Below are 23,390 nucleotides of genomic sequence, written 5' to 3'. Positions count from 1 at the left end.
TAAAACATGCTATCTCGTGCACTTTTCCCAATGGTGCAGGTATGAGAAAAATAATTTTGTGAAAAATATTAATTCCTCTACTCCTATGTACTTATTCTGTCACATTGGCTAATTTGTGATAAACAGTGGATTTCTGAGTAATCTAAGGGCTAAACTCTGTGAGTTTACAAAAAAAAAAAAGTTGAAATTTCAGCTATTGTTTAGAAAAAACAAATGGAACATAAAGCCAACTGTTTTATCTTGTCTGTTTCAATATTCTGTTTAAATATTTTCTAGTCCATAGCTATCTTTCCTTATTACATTAAAATATTCAATACATTTAATCAGGATACATGTGACCAGGAAATTCAATTAAAAAGGATGTTTCCCTGGAAACCCTACTATGTTCAGCTTACTACTTCATAGCTATGACACACTTAATTAAAAGAGAAATGTATCTAACATTAAATGAAGATTTCTGAGTTTAGTAACACGTAGAATTTCACAGAGCTGTTGCTTTTTAGAACCATGTTGGTGCTACTTCAGCAGAGTTAAACTACTATACTGGTTTTGGAGCTGCTTGAATTTCTCAGACTACCAATATTCTGAGAATTTTTAGTAACTTTGTGTCACTGTGTTTCTCATTTTTACCATTTTAAAAAACACTGATAAAACAACAACAACAACAACAAAAACACAACAACAAGTCCTTTCTCAGCTGTACTTCTAAATTACCTTCAACACAATGCTGCAGAGAGTTGGCATGCTTCATTTCAGGGAAGCAAATTCAATTTGAGATCTGGAGTGAAAAGTAGTCAAGTACTGCCGAAAGGAAAGTCAAATCTAATGAGCACAGCAGCAGGAGGTTGGTACTGGTACAGTGACAGATAGTGGGACTGACAGTGGGCACACTGTGGGACTGCACCCTTACTACTGAGGTCTTCACCTTTCACAGCTTGTGAGAAGCTCTACTTTTGCAGTAACCTCAGAAAACTCCCCTAGCCACTTGCATTGGGTTTACATAGCAAGGTTTTGGTAGCGGGAGATGCAGGGGCTATGAGAAGAGTACAGAAACTGCCCCATGTTAGATAAGGGTCGATTTCAGCTGGCTCCAAAGGGACCAGACATTGGCCAGAGCCGAGCCAATAAGTGACGTTGTTTGTGCCTCTGTGAGAGCAGATTTAAGAAAGGGGGAAAAAAATGCTGGACAACAGAAGCTGAAATAGTGAGAATGAGAACCAGCCCTGCAGACACCAAGGTCAGTGCAGCAGGAGGGCAGGAGGTGCTCCAGGCACAGAGCAGCAGTTCCCCTGCGGCCTGTAGGGAAGCCCCTGGTGGAGCAGGCTGTCCCCCTGCAGCCCATGGGTCCCACACGGAGCAGATCTCCACGCTGCAGCCCGTGGAGGAGCCCCCGGTGGAGCAGGTGGATGTGGCCTGGAGGAGGCTGCGGCCCATGGAGAGCCCCCACAGGAGCACTCTATTCCTGACAGATAGACCCCGTGGTACAGACACATATTGGAGCAATTCTTGAAGAGCTGCTGCCTATGGGCAGCCCCCACAGGATCAGTTTGGGAAGGATGGCATCCCGTGGGAGGGACCCCATGTGGAGCAGGGGCAGAGAGTGACCATGAAGGAGTGGTGGAGACAAAGCGTTAGGGACTGACCGCAGCCCCCATTCCCCATTCCCCTGCACCGCTTGGGAGGAGTATGTAGAAGAGGGCGGATTGGGGGAAGGTGTTTTTAATTTCCTTTTAGTTTCTCACTTCTCTCACTTGTTATTAATAGGTAATAAATTTTATTAATCTCCCTGCAGTGAATCTGTTTTGCTCATGATGATAATTGTTGAGTGATTTCCCTGACCTTATCTCAACCCTTGAGCCCTTTCCATTGTATTTTCTCCCCTTTTCCCTTTGGAGTGGGGTAGGTGGTTGTGATGGAGCTCAACTGCCCAGCTGAGTAAAAGTATGATCCATGTGAGAGTATTACTGATTTGATTATTTCCTTTGAATGATATTAAATGAAAACTCACATCCACAGAAATGATCAACTAAGAGATGGAGAGGTCCCATGCTCCTCTGTTGAACCTCTGGCATCTAGAATGGAAGTCCACCACTGTTAAGGAAAAAAAGGATGCCACCCGCATGGGAAGGGAATATTAACCCTCTCTGCCTCTGCACCCCACTCTTGGCAAGTCTACAAGACTATAGAAAGCAACACGAAGAGAGAGAACACAGATCTGTCTCACCTTGAGAATAAAATGGGTCAATTAGCATCTAAGACATTGCAGATCTGGGAAAGAAGACAGTATTTGCTGTAGCAGGTATACTGTGATATTGTGGAAGAAAAAGCAAATAAAACTTCTGTCAGTACCTAAAAACACTCATGTAGATCTGCAGTATCACCACGGTACTGGTAAATCCTTATCATGGTACTGGTAAATCCTTATCATTACGTCATCTGTAGATAGCAGAGTGTGGTGGCTTCACCAAGCTGGGCAGTTGCGCTCCACCACTACCATTCTCTCACTCCCCTCCTCACTGGGAGGGAGAGCACTGGGAATATTCAGCCTGAAGAAGAGAAGGCTCCAGGGAGACCTCATTGCAGCCTTTCAGTACTTAAAGGGGGCTTGTAAAAAAGATGGAGAGCAACGTTTTGCTCCAGCAGATAATGATAGGACAAGGGGGAATGGTTATAAACTAAAAGAGAGTAGATTTAGATTAGGAGAAAATTCTTCACTCAGAGGGTGGTGAGGCACCTGAACAGGTTGCCCAGAGAAGCTGTGGATGCCCCATCCCTGGAGGTGTTAAAGGCCAGGTTGGATGGGGCTTTGAGCAACCTGGTCTGGTGGGAGGTGTCCTTGCCCATGGCAGGGAGGTTAGAATTAGATGATCTTTAAGGTCCCTTCCAACACAAGCCCATTTATGATTCTATGAAACATGTCATGATTGTTCAGACAGCACTTCCTACTTTGTAAAAACTGTGAAATGAGACAATATTCCATTAATCAAGGGAAAATAAATCTGAAATTCCACTACCTCAGATGTGCCTCAGTCATAAAAGTGATTGCCCAAAAGGGGAGATAAGGAAACATTATCGGATTCCTACCACTATAGGACTAAAGCTAGAATAATCATGCCTGATCTTCCATACCTTAGAGACAGCTACATAAGTCATTCTGTTTTGCAAAGAAGTCTTATATTATGTTAGGCTAATTTCAAAACAGATATTTATTTGCAAATATTATTATAACTAAAAATGTATAGAACCTTAGGACCTCCCACAGGATCTTTTCAATTATCAGACTTTTTATGTATATTACTGTAAATTTTGATATTATAAAACTAAACTTCAGAGGAGCCCATATTTATGTAAATGGTAATGACAGAAGCTTTTTATTAAGAGATGCAAACACAGAACTGTGAAGTAACCACAGTGCTGTAAAAACAATTATTTTTTGCTTTCCGAAGACTTATTCTGGACTAGATTTCTAAGGCTTTTGTTCCTCAAGGAAAAGGAGATTTCTGTTAACACTGTAGGAAACTGGAAGCCACAAAGAATCAGGACTGACACAAAGCAAGTTTTTCAACTTATTGCTTAAAAATTGAGATGGAGCACTGGTAACACTAATCATTAGGAGAAAAATGTATAGAGTCCAGAAAATAATCTTAAAATAAAGACAACACATTTCAACTGTTCTTATCTGAGATGACATAACAGGCCATTGACTAATTATGGGGATAATATTTTGGTCTTCATTAAATTTTTTAAGCTTTTAAGTTCTTTTCTTCAGGTAATGAGTATGAACAATATAAAAGTATTTGAATATTACATTATCCATTGTCCGTTAGTTCCAGTATGTCTGAATTGATCATTTTGCTTTGATAATGTATCTCAAAATCTGGCCAAAGCAAAGTACTTATCTCTATTTGGTGTTTCCTTCTCTCTGTCTTACTCTCTCAAATCAGATCGTATCCTAACAAACTCTTTTCTTTTACCACTTGAAAAGATTTTGTCTTCTAATTTCAAGTGATAGTTGCTGTCAAAAGGGCACAGCATTATTCAAAATGTTTTATGTTCTTTGCATATTTATTCTGATTTAGTGCCTTGAATAGTCCTTAATGACATATCATTATACTATACCCTGAATAGAATTCAATACCCAAATATATTAATTTTACAGTAGGCAGAAAGCAATTTCCTATTCTTTAAAAATTCTCCCAGCATCCAGATTCATTTTCCCTGTAAAACACATAGAGTCCTGTGCCCTCAGAAATCTACATGCCAATGTCATGCAGAACACAGGATTTGTCTTATCCTAATAGTATTAATAATCATAATAGAAGAACAAAAAGCTTAAAATCCTTTAAATGAACTGTGAGTAAATGAAATGCAGATTTTTATGGCACATTTTGTTTAACAAAGCCCCTGAGTCTCTTTCTTGATCCAAAATGTATCTGAAGTCACTTGACAACCTTGAATCAGAGAAACGCATTACCATATGAAACAAAAATCTGAAGCAAGAATGACACAGAGTGTGCATATTGAATGGTCTTCAAGAGAGAGATTTGATTAGCCACCATCATCCTTTTATGTGTTTTCTTCCATGTACAGATTTGTTATGGTTGGTTATTGTTGATCATAGTAATACAGCTACTAGGAAAGAACAGGCTGCTGAAGGGTAAGGTCACTATTTTTCTTTGTACAGATTAAAAACAAATAAATGGTTTGTATCAATTCCTGGACAGTATAAAAATCATTTTAAAACTTTCCTTAAAAGAACTGTTAGTCCATCTTCAAAATCTTACCACATATATCCTGCCCTAATAGAAACTTTTTTATCTGTCTAAAGCTGGTAGAAAAAGAAGTCATTATTCTTATGTCACTGTACTGGTATATGAATGGAATTAGTTTAGTTCCCTAATGTGGTGAAAGGAATAAACTGTTTTACACTGTATTTTCTAGGCAACTGATAGAAATGCCTGCAAATTCCATCATAACTGCAGAATTCAACCTAATTAAAATTAATTAAACTTAAAATAATCATAATTACAATTAAAATCCTGATTAAAAATGTATATAACTATTTTAAGAAATATTAGCTAGGCTATTCATGCTATACTGCAAACACGAAAGAAAAAAAAAACCTCTCACATAGTATTACTATCTTTTTTACAAAATGAAACATCTCTGAGCTGCCTCTGTTGGATACAAAACCTCTTGTTATAAAGACTAATTGTTTAATAATTTTTAAGCTCCTTATCCTTCTTTAGAAACTTCTGAACCTATTAGGTAAACAAAGCAGTGAATTAATTAATTTCATTTGTTTGTTTCATCTTAAAGAGTTTGATGAAATGCTCCATTTTCCTAAAATTTATGCACGCTTCCTTGACTGATCTGAACATTGGTTCTGCAAATGGCAACTGATCAGCAGTTTTCATTTACATTTTTTGATTTTGGAGATAGCGTGTTTTTCAGGACAAATCTGCAATGATTGTAGTTTTGCTATTTATTTTTCCAAGAACAACCTGATGTCAAATGTAATTATTTGCAGCTAAACTTGAGCTTATAGATAGAAACAAAAGTATACTGAATGAATAATAACAGTATACTGAACGGATCTATCTTTCTATGAATGCATTTGGTCATGCTTATATTAATTCAGGATTCTACCTTAATGGATACATCTATGTCTTCCTTGGGATTAAAATGATGGATGATATGAACAAGATCTTTGGTTTAGTCTACAGCTATTGAATAGCCATCAGTCATTGTTAAAAACTTAAATAAAATTGATGGTAGATAATTTAAATGCTAATCTCAGTAAGAAGGTTGAAATCAGTAAAAATAGGCAGGGTTTCAGATAAAGTGTGACTTTGTATTATTATAAACCATTTAAACCCATTTTCTGCTTTAGAACTGACAGAAGTTTTATTTTATTTTTTTTAGTAAAAGTCCAATAAGGTTGGGAGATGGAACAGCTTAACGAAAGATTTTGCTTTATTTTTTTCTTGTACTGTTCAAATTAATTTGTTTTTCTGGTGCAAAAATATTTAATCTAGATTAACACATTCCAGATGGTTTCCAAATCTCATATTGTTTTATCCTAAATCACTTTACCTATTTACTGTCATAAAGTATAGTAGGCTATCAAATGAGACTTTAGGGGACTGGGACAGTTAGTGGATGGAGCGGGAGTACAGGTGGTGTTTTCGTCCATCCCTACAGTGGCAGGGAGGGGTACAGAGAGGACACAGAAAGCCCACCTGATAAACATGTGGCTCAGAGGCTGGTGCCAACACAGAAGTTTTGCTTTTTTTGACCGTGGGGCGCTTTACTCGGCACCCTGCCTGATGGCCGCAGATGGGTCCCTATCTCTATGGGGAAAACAGATCCTAACCCAGGAGCTGACAGGGCTCATTAAGAGGGCTTTAAACTAGGTAAGAAGTGGGACGGGGCTGAAATAAGGCTTGTTGGAGCTGTGCCAGGGGGAACAATGGCAAGGCCGGGGGAGAAGGCAATGGCCCGACTGAAGTGCATCTACACTAATGCACGCAGCACGGGTAACAAACAAGAGGAGCTGGAAGCCATCGTGCAGCAGGCAGGCTATGACTTGGTTGCCATCACGGAAACGTGGTGGGACCACTCTCATGACTGGAGTGCTGCAACATCTGGCTACAGGCTCTTCAGAAGGGACAGGCAGCACAGAAGGGGTGGTGGTGTGGCTCTCTGTATTAGAGAGTGTTTTGATGTTGTGGAACTTGAGGCTGGGAATGATAAGGTTGAGTCTCTGTGGGTTAGGATCAGCGGGAAGGCCAACAAGGCAAGCATCCTGGTGGGGGTCTGTTATAGACCGCTGAACCAGGATGAGGAGACAGATGAGGAGTTCTGCAGGCAGCTGGCAGAACTTGCGAAATCGTCAGCGCTTGTTCTTGTGCGGGACTTCAACTTCCCAGACATATCCTGGAAGCACAACACAGCCCAGAGCAGCCAGCCTCCCAGCAGTCTAGGTGGTTTCTGGAGGGCGTGGAAGATAGCTTCCTGACGCAGCTGGTTAGAGAGCCTACCAGGGGTGGTGCCCCACTAGACTTTCTGTTCACAAACAGAGAAGGACTGGTGGGAGATGTGGTGGTTGGGAGCTGTCTTGGGCAGAGTGACCACGAAATGGTAGAGCTCTCTATTCTTGGCGAAGTCAGGAAGGGGATCAGTAAAACTGCTGTCTTGGACTTCTGGAGGGCTGACTTTGAGCTGTTCAGGACACTGGCTGGCAGAGTCCCTTGGGAGGTGGTTCTGAAGGGCAGAGGAGTCCAGGAAGGCTGGGCACACTTCAAGAAGGAAATCTTAATGGCTCAGGAGTGGTCTGTCCCCACGTGCCCAAAGACAAGCCGACGCGGAAGAAGACCGGCCTGGCTGAGCAGAGAGTTGTGGCTCGAGCTTAGGAAAAAAAGGAGGGTTTATAATCTTTGGAAAAGAGGGGGGGCCACTCACGAGGACTATAAGGATGTTGCGAGGCTGTGCAGGGACAAAATTAGAAAGGCCAAAGCTCATCTGGAGCTCAATCTGGCTACTGCCGTTAAAGATAACAAAAAACGTTTTTACAAATACATCAACACAAAAAGGAGGACTAAGGACAATCTCCATCCTTTACTGGATGGGGGGGGAAACTTAGTTACAAAAGATGAGGAAAAGGCTGACGTGCTTAATGCCTTCTTTGCCTCAGTCTTTAGCGGCAAGACCGGTTGTTCTCTGGATACCCAGTACCCTCAGCTGGTGGAAGGGGATGGGGAGCAGAAAGTGGCCCTCGCTATCCATGAGGAAATGTTTGGCGACCTGCTACAGCACTTGGATGTATGCAAGCCAATGGGGCCGGATGGGATCCACTCGAGGGTATTGAGAGAACTGGCGGAGGAGCTGGCCAAGCCGCTTTCCATCATTTATCGGCAGTCCTGGCTATCAGGGGAGGTCCGAGTCGACTGGCGGCTAGCAAACGTGACGCCCATCTACAAGAAGGGCCGGAAGGTAGACCCGGGGAACTATAGGCCTGTTAGTTTGACCTCAGTGCCAGGGAAGCTCATGGAGCAGATTATCTTGAGTGTCATCACGCGGCACTTGCAGGGCAAGCAGGCGATCAGGCCCAGTCAGCATAGGTTTATGAAAGGCAGGTCCTGCTTGACAAACCTGATCTCCTTCTATGTCAAAGTGACGCGCTTGGTGGATGAGGGAAAGGCTGTGGATGTGTTCTACCTTGACTTCAGTAAGGTAGTAAGGTAGTAAGGTAACTTTGATACCATTTCCCACAACATTCTCCTCAAGAAACTGGCTGCTCATGGCCTGGACTGGCGTATGCTTCATTGGTTTAAAAACTGGCTGGATAGCCGGGCCTAAAGAGTTGTGGTGAATGGAGCCAAATCCAGTTGGAGGTCAGTCACTAGTTGCGTCCCCCAGGGCTCAGTATTGGGCCAGTCCTCTATATAATATCTTTATCAATGATCTGGATGAGGGGATCGGGTGCACCCTCAGTAAGTTTGCAGATGACACCAAGTTAGGTGCGTGTGTCGATCTGCTCAAGGGAAGGAAGGCTCTGCAGGAGGATTTGGATAGGCTGGACCGATGGGCTGAGGCCAACTGTATGAAGTTCAAGAAGGCCAAGTGGCAGGTCTTGCACCTGGGGCACAACAACCCCAAGCAGAGCTACAGGCTGGGAGATGAGTGGTTGGAAAGCTGCCTGGCAGAGAAGGACCTGGGAGTACTGGTTGATAGTTGGCTGAATATGAGCCAGCAGTGTGCTCAGGTGGCCCGGAAGGCCAACAGCATCCTGGCTTGTATAAGAAACAGTGTGGCCAGCAGGGCTAGGGAAGTGATTTTCCTCCTGTACTTGGCTCTGGTGAGGCCGCAGCTCGAGTACTGTGTTCAGTTTTGGGCCCCTCGCTACAAGGAGGACATGGAGGTGCTCGAGAGAGTCCAGAGAAGGGCGACGAAGCTGGTGAGGGGTCTGGAGAACAAATCTTAAGAGGAGCGGCTGAGGGAGCTGGGGTTGTTCAGCCTGGAGAAGAGGAGGCTCAGGGGAGACCTTATCGCTCTCTACAGTTACCTTAAAGGAGGCTGTAGCGAGGTAGGGGCTGGTCTATTCTCCCACGTGCCTGGTGACAGGATGAGGGGGAATGGGCTAAAGTTGTGCCAGGGGAGCTTTAGGTCTGATATTAGGAAAAACTTTACTGAAAGGGTTGTTAGGCATTGGAATGGGCTGCCCAGGGAAGTGGTTGAGTCACCATCCCTGGAGGTCTTTAAAAGACGTTTAGATGTTGAGCTTAGTGATATGGTTTAGTGGAGGACTTGTTAGTGTTAGGTCAGAGGTTGGACTAGGTGATCTTGGAGGTCTCTTCCAACCTAGACGATTCTGTGATTCTGTGAAAATCATACTGAAAATTCCAAAAATTAATATAATATGAGCAGAGAAAAAACTCAGCACTAGCACTTATTACAAAAATCAATGTAAAAAGTATATTCTTGAGTTAACCAATTACACATTAGTCTTCACAAACAAGTATTTTTAAGCGGCCATTTATGTTTTCACATATTTCTTGATTCTTTAACAGGCATTACAATGAAATTCAGTTTAATTATTTAACTCCCTGGCATTTACCCAAGAACAAAGGTGTAAATGCAAACACCCTTTTTGGGGCTCAGAAAGATACATGAGTAAGCTTTCAGTGACAGATTTATTTTTTTTTTACCATCTCTTTCACAGGTCACACAACCCTGAAAAAACTGCTTATAAACATATATGTTACAAAAAAGAAAAAGAATTAATAATAAATTTTGTTACTTTTCCAAGACTGAAAGAAAATCCATGAAAAAAAAGGAACTTTCAAAATAATTTGGCTTTCACATTGAAATCTTCAGAATCAAAGAATATTTACATACCATGTGTTTTTTTGTGTTTGTTTTTCCTTTGTCTTTTGTTTATGTTGACTTGGTTTTGTTTGTTTTCCTGCAGAAAATATAGCCTAGTTTTCTTACTTCTTCTAATTCAATTGAAAATTTACATTTTCTGATCATTTCTGCTGATCCTAAATGTCCTTACTTCATAGCTGGTTTTTTTTGTTGTTGTTGTTGTTTTGTATGATAGTGCTTATATGCCTAAGAAAAAAATAAAAGAATGTATCTCAGAACCAAGAGTTCTCCATTACTATGGGGTAGTTCGAAAATAGTTTTTTCTTCCTTTGTCCAAGGTAAAAGTGAAACAGAATCATGAAACGAATAGCATAATGATACCGTGGAATGGAATTAAAATACAGCTTGTCTCTTTCAATTTCACTTTAATTTTTGCTCTTGTAACAGTAACTGAATTTCCTGTTTGACACCTATAGAAAAGAACAGTTTTCGGCAAGAGAGAATAAGTAACACTTTCTAATAAGGAAAAATACACAATTTTTATTTTTATAAACACTACATTATGTAATTAATCCCTCAGATTTCTGTATTTTCAAAGAAGGGAAATTTTCCTCCTCAGTGGTGTCGCAGACTTGAGGATCTTTAAGAAAGTCTAGACCAATTCACTCTTGAAACATATGACTAACCATTCTATAACTATATGATCTTTAATGTCCCTTGCAACCCAAGCCATTCTATGATTCTATGGTTAAGATTTATTACTTAGACAACACACTTTCACTAGTTCGTCTGTAAGTCTGTGATCTATATAGCTAAGCAGGTGATAATATATTGTAAAGAGATTAGTCACATAACAATAATAATGGATGGTCTTGTTTTATGTCTAACAACTGAACTCTGACATCTACTACACTGGTATATTTGGTGACCAACTCACTGTAAATGTGTTCAGTGTTTAATTGACTTATCGTTTCAACCTCTTACCCACACATTAAAAAAAAAAAAAATCTTACTCAGAATAAATCTTCTGGGACATTCTACCCTTTAATTGTAATCCTCAGGGTACAACACCCAAGAAGAATAACTGAAGTTTGTTTTCCTTAAACTATCATTAGGTTACAAAAATGAATATATTAGATAAACAAACAATCACACACACATTCTCTGAGGCTTTGCTTATGATATAAAAATGAAGAAACTGATTATTTTCTCCCACTTTCTTGAATGAACTGACTGAGTAATGGGATTGGAATATTCATTGGTAGCACCTGTGATAAGTAATTAAAATGTGCTGTTGAAACCACTTTCACAGCATTAACACTTCCCCAAAGCTTATGATTTAATGAGCCCATTTATTAAAATCTTCATATTATTTGTATAAGTGGTCCCTTATCTTTTACCACACTGTTCAAACTTTACTTTTAAATTAATTCTTAAATATGCCCACACTTTTTGGCACACACGCTGACTTGTGTCAGACTAAATAGCACTACTGGGTGAAACTGGCACCAATTTGAACAATTTATTTATCACCCTGATGTGGTGGTGAATCAAATGCTATTCATTTTAGGAAAACAGTAACCATTATCTATCTATCTATCTATCTATCTATCTATCTATCTATCTAATCTATCTATGTATTTATGCATTTATTATAAATGATTATACATCTGTCTCTGATGATGTCTTTTGACCATGATTTTATAAAATATGGAGCACAAAATCTAAGATGCAAGATTTATCTATACCTAATTATATAGATGCCAGCATCTATATTTGATTTCATCATACTAGGCTTTCTCCATAATATATGGAAAGAAGAAAAAATGTTTATGTCAAGATAAATCTATTCTTAAACTAACTAACTAAAGTAAATAAAATCTCAGTTGTAAGATATTTAATTTCCAGATATCTACAGTTAGGGAAAATGAATCTGTCCTAAGGTATGTTGTTTTTTCTTCTCTAATCTTTGAGGAAAAAAAATAAAAATGTACTATCATAATTTTGGTATTCCTGCATATTTTGTAATTCTGTTAAAGTGCTCTATAAGAAATAAGAAAAGTTATAGACGGCACACTGTGTTCCTAAGGAAGGCAAACAAACAACCGAACAAATCACATAAAAAAGAGGAAATACATAAGGAAATACATAAGGAAACTAGCTGCAGCAAAAAGGTTGGACTGTGGTAAATTATTCTATGTCTCCTTTAGTTCAGAGGTAGATATTTTCATTTCAAGCTGTTCTGAATCAAATTATTTTTTTCTTTTCTCAAAGCGATAAATGAAGTAAAGGATTTGATAAAAGCATGACAGATACCAAGAAATGGAAGGCAAATGCTATTTGGTCAATAACAAGTAATAGCCTACATTTGCAAAATACTTTTTTGTTTGTATTTAATTAATAGTTACCTATTTACTGAAGTTAACTGTAGTACAGCAAAATTGATGTCATTTTGATAAATCTCCTACAAAAGAGTAAAGTAGAAAGAAATGGCATACAAAAGAATCACTTTTCCCCTAAATAATCTTTTTCTGTTTCAAATATGATCTGTCGCCCTTAAAAATAGGAAAAAAAAAAAAAAAGACAAGAAAACCTTGTATAAATGGAACGGTCTATAACTTAAATACCTTTTCCATATAGTATATTTCAAGGATAAATGTTACAAATGCCCAAAATGAATAATTCTACTAATACATTGTATTGGGTAATGCTTATGTGGTAAAGCTTTGGTAGCAGGGGGCTGCAGGGGTGGCCTCTGTGAGAAGAATCCAGGAGCTGCCCCATGTCAGATAAGGGCCAGTTGCAGCCAGCTCCAAAGGGACCTGCCACTGGACAGAGCCAGTGATGTTGTTTATACCTCTGTGAGAGCAGATTTAGGAAAGGGAAGAAACCTGCAGCACAACAGCAGCTGGGAGAGACAAGTGAGAACCAGCCCTGCAGACCCCAAGGTCAGTGCAGAAGGAGGGCAGGAGGTGCTGCAGGTGCCGGAGCAGAAGTTCCCCTGTGGCCTCTGGAGAGGCCCCTGGTGGAGCAGGCTGTCCTCCTGCAAAGGTTTCTGCAATTTCTTCATTTAGCCCCGAAGGGCTGAAAACTTTAGAACCGATGAATCTCAGCATACTGATGACTCTCTGGTTAACTGTTTTTCAGTTGGAGACAAAAATACCTCTTTCACAAATTCCTTCCCATGCAAGGAACTTGCAAGTTTGTCTCACAATGTCAGTTAGCCAGCCTAGGATTTACTTGAGTGTAATATGGAAATTAGCACACACTTTAAAATCATATACGATCGGTTGTAATGTGTGCATTCTGAGAGGATTTAGTGGCAGCATTTTCTACAGGTTACCTACAGCATCTCTGTAGAAATAAGGATAGAACCACAGATTCACAAAAGGTAGATCAGTTCACTTTCTCCCTAGTGATTTTACAGGATATTTAAATATTTCACCTTAGGACAGGATTGGTTCTGTCCCTGGGCAAGAAATCTAATTTAGATGCCTACATTAGTTTCACTGAATCTGAGCCACAGTGTATTTAATACTCAAAGGTTATGCATTATCCTACTGATGTGACTAGCAAGCCTGTAAAAGGGGTATTATTAGAAGTGTTGCAGGCATAAAGGCAATAATATTTATTTTTTATCCTATGCAGCTTTTTAGCTTTTATTGTTAACTGATGATCTACTATTACAAGTCATTGCAAAAACATCCATTATAAACACAATGTGCTGGTGGAGTACAAGTTATCTTTAACTTAGCCATTTCTGCAAGTAAATATTTGTATCCTTTATCATGCATGCCTCTGCTGAGATCCATTAAAACATATGCTTAACATCCTCATTCTTACTAGTCATGCTATTCTAGGCACCTACTATGATGTGTTAACTCTGAACTCTTGCTTGTAAATTTCTTCAGCAACCCATCAATCATCAGCAATTCCTCATGTTCTTAAGAAATGTAGTAAAAAGAATGTTTTGCCCAAAAGAAGCTGCACACATTCTTGGCTCATGCTGTAGTCTTGACACTAACAGCTATATTACACTGTATTCAGACATTCAGCAAAAACAATTGATTGTTTTATCTCAGTAAATGGGGTTTCACTAGCACTAGCAGAACATACAGGGCTAGGCAGAGGCTCAAACATGCTGCTGAATTGCTGGAGGATATTTCCAGATGCAGCTTCAGTCCTGGAACAGGAGACACAAGCACAGAAGAAACTATTCTATTTTGGGAAAGGGTCAGAAAAAGATGAGGTGAGCTGTCTGAATTCTGAATTATATATTTTGATATCCTATTACTTAAGTCTGACCACACTGCCATTATAATTAAAGAACCTTGAGAGTGAAAGGAGGCATCATAAAACAGAGGCTATAAATTTAATCCTTCATTTTCAGTCAATCTTTCCAATCTGTTAATAATCTTTTTATTCTATGACTTCATCTTTTTTAGTGCATTTAAAAGTAAGGAACCCAGATCTGTTTTCTCAAGGTCTAGTGATTAGATTTTAATTTTGACCCTGCTTCTCTCAGAGAGCTTTTCAGTTAATTTTCAGTGCAATGAAAATGACAATGTTTTATTGGATTTTTACTTAAGTATAAACCATAATAGGGAAAATTTCACCTCTTGGTAATAAAAAATACATTTCCACCTACAGTTCTCAATAACTTTCTGTTAAAACTTCAGCTCTGGGGACCCCAACACAAGAAGGACATGGAAGTATTAGAACAAGTCCAGAGTAGGGCCATGAGGATGATCAACTAAGGCTGAGGGAGTTGGGGTTGTTCAGCCTGGAGAGGAGAAAGCTCTGGGAAGATCTTATAGCAGCCTTCCAATACCTAAAGGGGGCCTACAGGACAGCTGGGGAGGGACTCTTTGTCAGGGAGTATAGTCATAGGACAAGGGGTAATGGCTTTAAACTAAAAGAGGGTAGATGTAGATTAGATATAAGGAGGAAGTTCTTTACTCAGAAGATGGTGAGGCACTGGAACAGGTTGCCCAGAGATGCTGTGGATGCCACATCCCTGGAAGTGTTCAAGGCCAAGTTGGATGGGGCTTTGAGCATCCTGGTCTAGTGGATCATCCTGGTCTAGGTGTCCCTGCCCATGGCAATGGGGTTGGAATTAGATGGTCTTTAAGGTCCCTTCCAACCCAAACCATTCTATGATTCTATGATTCTGTGAAATCTAGGATTTAATTCAGTTGCTAAACATGGGATGTAGTCATACTTCAGACAACTTAAGGTGTCCAGGATATTCTCATGAGGATGATGTATAATAAAGTTGGCACAGTTTCACTTCATAAACGAGGGACACTAGGGCTATTAGACATGTCTCAGGATATCCTTCCTTACTGGGGCCACAGAGAAACTAGAAGAAACCCAGAAGAAAGTCAACTATACAGGGGCTTGCCTTTAGCATTATGGATAAAGACCTACAACACTCAGCTTGGTAATGCAGGAATAACTGCAATGAGCAATGCAGAGGTAAGCAAAGTATGTGATGCCTAGATGAAGTAGAATTCCAGTAGAATTCCTATTTATTCAACAAATACAGATAAATTAGTGAGACATATATTTAGATTCTGTAATATGATCAGGAGCTTCCAAACACAGTAGTTTGAAATCTTGCCTCTTAATTAATTCACCTGATGCTTTATATATTATTGCATACTTTACATATGCACATACTTTACATGTGCACATACATAATACGATATTTTACATGAGGCTATCAAATAGCAAAGGAATTGTATTTTTTTGTTTGTTTTCAAATCCATTTTCTCTTTTTCATAGCTTTCAGTAATCCACAGAACAAACAAAACAGTATTCCTTTCAAATGACTTATGACTTCCTTTCATATAGCCTCACTCAATTCTCTAACGCTAGATCTTGAAGATATTTATTAGAAAGAAAAATATTTTGAAGAACTAGGTCAGGGACCAGCACCCAACATAGCCTACATGATTTCTTTGTACACAGTAAAAGCTAATGGTGAGGCTGATATGTGAACAGTTTACATTCGCTTTTTTAAATGTCTAGATTTAGAATTTAGTCCTTATGGACTGCACAGATGCATAGCATTGTGTGCTAGTTTCTCAGCTGGCACAGAGATTGAAAAATAAACTTACATTTCTGACATAGAAACCTGAAACTTTGTCATCTTTGACAGTGTTTTCTTTATAGCATATTTTATGTTGGAAAGCAAAATCAAAAAACAAAAGCAAGTAAACTAACAAAAACAAAAACCCCAATTAAACAAACAAACAAATAAACAAAAACAACACAGACCTTCTAGGATTTCACTATGAAACAGTGCCTGTAAATCTCAGCATCATGATTTATGATAGATCTCATTTTAATCTTCTTCTAAGCATTCTTTTCCTGCTTTTTTTCCTTGAAACCTCATAAAGAGTGTGTTGTGAGGGGCCACTCTTAGTCTACCTTCATTTTTCTTCCCATATTCTTCAAACAATTAACTGAAACAGAATAACTAGTTAAGCATGTTAGAGAATCATATGCTTTGCTTACACTGGTAAACAGATCGTGGCAAGAATCAACTGAGCTAACAGAATCAGCTGGGCTAACATACTTGTCTAAAAAAGAGCTAACTGAAATGGTCCAGTCTAGAGCCAGGGACTGAGTTAAAAACTGATCAGTAAAGGTGACTGACCTCTGGTGGTTGAGGTCTCTCAATTTTTCTTTTTGTTTTGCAGTGTCATATATGCAATGCAAAGGAAACTTGGGATGCTGTTTGAGGATTCCAGTATTAACTTCTACTTGATTTTTAAGGCATTTGAACTTGGATTTCCTTCCAGATTTTGGGTAAGAAAGAGTCGTCCTGGAAGGTTAATATTCAGAATAGCAACAAGGATTCACAACCAAAAGTATTTGCCTCATATTCTTTTTGTCATTTTTATTGCATGGTCTGAAGGAAATAAATTTTGCAGACTCATAGACAAGGATGAAAAAGCTCAACAATATTTTTTGCTGTATCATTGAATTCTTTATTCATTCATCAGACCCTCAGTTCAGGATTTGATCTCTAAGGAACAGTAACTATGCTCAAATGAACCTGAAGAGATTTAGATATGTGAGAACATTGTCTCTTGCTTCCTATGTAGTAATAACTCCTGTAGACATTGATATGATCTGATATTATTGCTAGTACAATTATGGAACAATCTAAATGTCACCTTTAACAAATACGACTGAACTGGCAGCTGTTTCTAACTTTACTCATGGCTGGCTAATTATCTGTTTTGTGACCTTCCTCAGAAACACTTATAAGCAGTCATTTAACCTCATTTAATCCTGTCTAGCTGTATTGGGTGTGTGCGGCAAGGTTTTTACAGTGGGCAGGCTTGTATGACTGTACTCTGTGAGGAGGAGCCAGGGCCTTCCCCATGTCAGACACAGCCAGTTCCAGATGGCTCCAAAGGCCCCACCAGCAGGGCAGTGAAAATAGCGGCGCCTCTGTGAAAATGTATTTAAGAATCATAGAATCATTTAGGTTGGAAAAGACCTCTAAGATCATCAAGTCCAACCTTTAACCTAGCACTGCCAAATCACCATTAAACCATACCCCTAAGCACCACGTCTGCACTTGTTTTGTATACCTCCAGGGATGGCGCCTCAACTGCTTCCCTAGGCAGCTGGTTCCAGTTTTTCACAACCCTTTCAGAGAAAAAATTGTTTCTAATATCCAACCTAAACCTCCCCTGGCACAATTTGAGGACATTTCTTCTTGTCCTGTTATTGTTGCCTCAGAGAAGAGACTGAACCCCACCCTGCTACGCTCCTTTGAGGTAGTGGTAGAGAGCAATAAGGTGTCCCCTCCGCCTCTTTTTCTCCAGTCTAAACAACCCCAAGCTCTCTCAGCTGCTCCTCTGTAGATATGTTCTCTAGACCCTTCAGCAGCTTCTTTGGACACACTCCAGCCACCTCAATGTCCTTCTTGCAGTGAGGGGCCCAAGACTGAACACAGTATTTGAGGTGTGGCCTCACCAGAGACAAATACAGTTGGACAATCACTTCCCTGGCTCCACTGGCGATGCTATTTCAGATACAAGCCAGGATGCTGTTGGCCTCCATGGCCACCTGAGCACACTGCTGTCTCATTTTCAGCCAGCTATCAACCAATATGCCCAGCTCTGTTTCACCAGCCAGCTTTCCAGCCACTCTTTCCCCAGCCTGTAGCGTTGCATGGGGTTGTTGTGCCCCAAGTGCAGGACCTGGCACTTAGCCTCATTGAACCTCCTACAGCTGACCTCGGCGCATCAGTTCAGCCTATTCAGATCCCTCTGCAGAGCCTTCCTACCCTAAAGCACTTGCACCCTATCAGTGTCATCTGCAAAATTACTGAGGGTGCACTTTATCCCCTCGTCCAGATCATTGATAAAGATATTGAAGAGAACTGCCCCGATACTGAGCGCTGGGAGACACCACTAGTAACCAGTTGTCGAAACTGAAGTTGTCCAAAACTTTCAAGTTGTCCAAACTGACAGACTTACTGCATGCTACAACCTATGGGCCTTTATCTCTTCTTAAATTATGTGGTGTCCCCAAGAAGAATTTGGTTCCATCAGCATTTGAACTACCCTTAAAGAAGTTTTAAGTTGCTACTAGGGCATCACTTGGCCTAGTACACATTCACTTCACCAAACTGAAGAAGTTTGTTCCCTCCGTCTCCTAGCTCACATACCATCTTGTTAGCCCATCACTGGACCTTCTCCAGCTTCTGCCTATACCTCTTGAACTGTGGAGTTCAAAACTGGAAATATTGGAATTCATTGGAAATAATGGTATTCCTTACCAACACCAGGTATTACCGCAATAACTTCATGAAACCTGCTGAAAAGGTTTTCCTGATGTAGCCCAATATGAAGTTTTCTTCATTCGCACAGTGAGTTTATACTCAGCCTGGAATCTGTCATAAGCCCAAGTTGTTGTTTGTTGTTATTGTTTTTGTAGTTGTTTTGTTTTGTTGCTGCTGTTGTAATTATTTTAGTCTGTCTGTTTTGGTTTATTTTGTTTTGTTTTTGAAAAATTACCATTCTACATGTCTTTTTTGGCATGTTATAATGCAGGTGGTTACTCCTCTCCAAGTTCACAACTCTGCACATCTTGAGTGTCTGTTTGCCTAATCTTCAGATTTATTGAAGCTACTCTGAATGAAGGGCTGCCATTCTTTTTGTCTAATTCTGAAAAGTATTGCTCTTAAATATCCACAGTATTCAGCATTTTCAGATTATAAACTGATGACAGTTTTCACAATAACAGTGATTAGAGTATAAATAAAACAAAATAAAACAGAATTACCTGAGGTGGAAGCAGTGGTAATCTTACATAAGCAAGCAGCGTACTTAGGTCACTGCATCGCCTCTGCATATCATACTTCACCCACATCATTAAGGCATGGAAAATGGTCTCTTCATCAGGAACATTCACATCATCGCTAGCAAGAAGTTTATGGAGTTCTTTAGCTGGTAGAAGTAAAAATTCTTGATTTCTTATAACTTCCATTATATTCTCCTGAGAAGAGGAAAGTATTTCAGATTCAGTAATACTGGAAAAATGCAAAAGCAGTTGTTAAAGCTAATAAATCCATACGATTAGTCAATATCTGTCATACCCAGCTTTCTTACAGCTTATGAGAAAAAAACAATGATTATAGTTAAACAGCTATATTTGTAATTCATATATGAATGTATTCCAAAAGCAAGAGGAAGGCAATATGGTAATATTGTAATTAAAAAATGTCAGAATTTGGTTAGCCAGAATGGCTAGTGCCAAGCTGCATACTGTTTTAAATTTTTATAAATTTAGTTGTAATTGAGCACAGTCAATGTATTTTAAATCCTTATATGCATATGCACGCATTTCCCTGTATTTTTCACTACCTGATACATTTCTCAAGTAACCTGTCAGTCAGATACAGCTGTATTATCAATAGCCAGATAATGGTTGTCTATAAATATAAGGCTGAGGGAAAGATCAAGATCATGAATTTAGCATTACTTCATGAATTTGCTTAAAATAGATTTTTACTGTCCAGCTAACAGACAAAATGTATACAGCATTTAAAATCTCACAGTACTGAAATTTATTACACATATAGGAATAACAAAAATATTAAACTAAACAAAAGTACTTTATTTAGGTGACTACATCCTAGGTGAAGTGCTCTCTGAACTACCTACCCTACAAGAACAGGACACAACAGAAATGCAGTTCTGAGGGGTATCTTTATCCAAATGTTTCTTTTTGGGAGCTTGATCTCTGTGGAGAAATTGCAAGTGTGTTCTCATATTCATACAAAACATGGATAGTATTGGTGGGAAAAATGAGTTATAAGATTTGATAGATAAAAGACAGTCATAATTTTCATAATGATATTATGGATAGACATTGAAAATAAGATGAGAAGCAGAGAAGAAATAACAAAACAGAAGTCAAGGACTTAAAGGGAAGAACATCAAAACTGAGGGAAGTGGGTAACTCCACTGCTATACCGTTAACATGTCAAAATTCAAATTGATGCTGTTTATATTTGCTTGTTTGGGTTTGGGCCAGGGAAAAGACTGACTGATTATTAGGAACTGAACTAGAATTAACATCATCTTATTAAGATAATATATCTGATACAGAGAAAAGTGGGCCAAGACTTAAAACACCAGAATTATACTCTGACCCTAGTAAGTCATATTTTGTCCTTTTATTCCCACCTAATACAGGGAAATGGTGATTTTAATTCCCCAGCATCATATATATTGAAAGTCACTGTTTAAAAGAATCTTTTTAACACTATCTGTGTGGTTTTTTGTTTGTTTGTTTGTTTTGGTATAAGATAGCAGATAGAGATAAATAATAAAGACAGATATGACAAAATCATGAGAGACTGAAATTCATTTAATTGTGTGAGGCAATTACATGTCAACTTATACATGCAAATAAAATAAATCAAGTAAAGCTGAAAGTGATGCTTATTATTATGAATTTGAACACTTCTGCATGTAAAACTTTTAATAATGCACAGCTTTTCAAGTTTATATACACAAACAAAAAGGGATGCCAACACACGAGGTAATCAAATGTGTATATATATATATATATGTTCATAATCTTTCTTAACTGTGCTGTTACGTTCATATAACTGATAATTACATACTAAAACATCATAGAATCGCAGAATCATAATTTAGGTTGGAAAAGACCTCTAAGATCATCAAGTCAAACCAAGTCCACCATTAAACCATGTCACTAAGCTGTACATGTACACATTTTTTAAAGACCTCCAGGGATGGTGACTCAACCACTTCCCTGGTCAGCCTATTTCAATGCTACACAATCCTTCCAATGAAGAAAATTTCCTAATACACAACCTAAACCTCCTGTGGTGCAACTTAAGGCCTGTCTTATCGATTCGTGCTTAGGAGAAGTGAATGACTCCCATCCCACTATAGCCTCCTTTAAAGTATTTCTGGAGATCAGTAAGGCCTCCTGAGCCTCCTTTTCTCCAGGCTAACCAACCCCATCTCCCTCAGCCGCTTCTCCGTAGATTTGTTCTCTAGACCCTGCAGCACCTTTATTGCCCTTCTTTGGACAACTCCAGCCACCTCAATGTCCTTCTTGTAGTGAGGGGCCCAAGACTGAACACAGTATTTGAGGTGTGGCCTCACCAGAGACAAATACAGATGGACAATCACTTCCCTGGTCCCACTGGCGATGCTATTTCAGATACAAGCCAGGATGCTGTTGGCCTCCTTGACCACCTCAGTACACTGCCGGCTCATATTCAGCTGACTATTAACCGATAACCCCAGGTCCCTTTCTGCCAGGCAGCTTTCCAGCCATCCTGTAGCCTTGCATGGGATTGTTGTACCATGAGTGCAGGACTCAGTTATTTTTAAATTGCTTGAGTAAATGTCAAGAGGTAGCTAAAAAAATTTTTTTATGGACTGAGGTTTTAATCTGTTGACTTCTAATAAAGCATGGTTAAATTGTTTGTCTACAATGCTGTACAACAGCTTAGAAATGTAAAGGAAATAGTCTGCAGGCACTTAACTAAAAGTTGGCTTAATTCATTTTAATTAAAAAGTCATAAAACTTAGAAAATTTCATTGCACTTTTCAGTAAAATGATTTATAAGCCAAATTTTAATTAAGGTTGGTTAAACAGACATTAAATCCCATTATGAAGAATATATAACTTGACTTGTTAATAGGAACCAGTATCGAACTTTGCAATAGCATATTAATTCAAAGACCTAACATTATTGAGAAGCATTATGATGGTAGAATACATTTTATGAACTTAATTTTGAAGAACACTCAGAGCAGTGGCTCTGAATTCATAATAATATTTTTAATATTATTATGATTGATTTTTTATCATTTTAAATTGTGTTTTCATTCGAATATATACTTAAGGAGAACTTATTCTAGCCTCTGTACAGACTTAGCATTAACTGAAAGGAATATCCACCAGTTTCCAGACAAAACATATGAGTTTGGTAAGCCCAAATCTTCTACACATTTGAATTTACAGTAGTTTTCTGTGAGTCGGATCTGAGTATTGTAGAAATAGCTATTTTTTAAATCTTTACAGAACTGTAACTACTTTGTATATGTATACATACACACACATTTATGTTATATTCATATATGTTTTACATATATAAAACAACACTAAAATCCAGTTTTTTTTTTTATTTTCAGAGCTTCAGAGCTCTCTCCTTCAAGTATTTAGTAGTTCCTAAGTTGACTATTGAGTTTATAACACCTATAGACCACATTTTAATTTCCTGAGATTCATTTCATTTGGAGCAGCAAAGTGTATTTCAATGGGCTGCTATTTTATCACAACAGAAATAGTTTATTATAAGTTTTCATTACAGAAAAAAAAATCTGCTTCTCTTTTAAAATAAAGTTGGCCTTCATTTTTTGCACTTCAGGGAGCAGGATACAACGGATATCTGCAATCTACTGGTTAAGCTTTTCAGGATAGACGGAATAGTATTCTCCAGGTCCAAGATAGTCACTGAGCTACTCAGTCCTGATGTAGTGAAGTGCTTTTAGGAACGCTTAGGTCCATGGAAGCTCAGAAACCGTAACTTTGAGAAAAAAGGTACTCAGCATTTAAACATGTTCAGGGTTATGTGACAGAGGTTTATGAGTTTTAAGGTTTATGAGTTACAGTTTTTGACCTGTAATTTTTGACTCTGGTACTTAAGGAACTTTGTAGATCTGGTCTTCATGTCTTTTCTCATATAAGTCTCGTAAGATCAACTGAGATGTGTCTAATGCTTCTCCTGCATGGGTCATTCACTTAGCCATTCCCTTAAGCAAGAATTATAACATTTTAATTAAGTATTGTATTTTTGCTTTTAAATTAGAAAAGGTAACACAGTAGAAAGTATGAGAGTCTCTGAAGTCACAGAGAAAGCTGTGTCTCATGTGGCTGACCTACTTTTTCAAAATGATCATGAAATAACCGTTGCTGTGGGGCTATAGCATTTCCATGATAGA

The 23,390-nt window shown here is 38.7% G+C and overlaps 2 protein-coding genes across 3 annotated transcripts in view; one reads left to right on the top strand and one right to left on the bottom strand.

Annotated features, from left to right (window-relative positions):
• LOC308180126 (uncharacterized protein) overlaps positions 1 to 8,367 on the top strand; it is a 501,337-nt gene extending 492,970 nt beyond the window's left edge. The window contains exon 2 of the mRNA XM_080561291.1: positions 7,697 to 8,367. Coding sequence (XP_080417417.1) covers positions 7,697 to 7,703 — 7 coding nt within the window. The 3' untranslated portion in view covers positions 7,704 to 8,367. The remainder of the gene's footprint in view (positions 1 to 7,696) is intronic.
• The window catches only part of KLHL1 (kelch like family member 1), a gene marked incomplete at its 5' end in the record, with an annotated part of 257,350 nt that overhangs the window by 92,879 nt on the left and 141,081 nt on the right, over positions 1 to 23,390 (bottom strand). For both annotated transcript variants that reach the window (XM_080561214.1, XM_080561215.1), the window contains one exon: positions 19,183 to 19,395. In XM_080561214.1, coding sequence (XP_080417340.1) covers positions 19,183 to 19,395 — 213 coding nt within the window. The remainder of the gene's footprint in view (positions 1 to 19,182; positions 19,396 to 23,390) is intronic.

The sequence above is a fragment of the Anser brachyrhynchus genome (genome assembly GCF_964034855.1).
Source record: "Anser brachyrhynchus genome assembly, chromosome: 1".
Taxonomy (NCBI): Eukaryota; Metazoa; Chordata; class Aves; order Anseriformes; family Anatidae; genus Anser; species Anser brachyrhynchus.
Note: the sequence above shows the minus strand (reverse complement) of the source record. Positions and strands in the feature narration are given on the sequence as shown.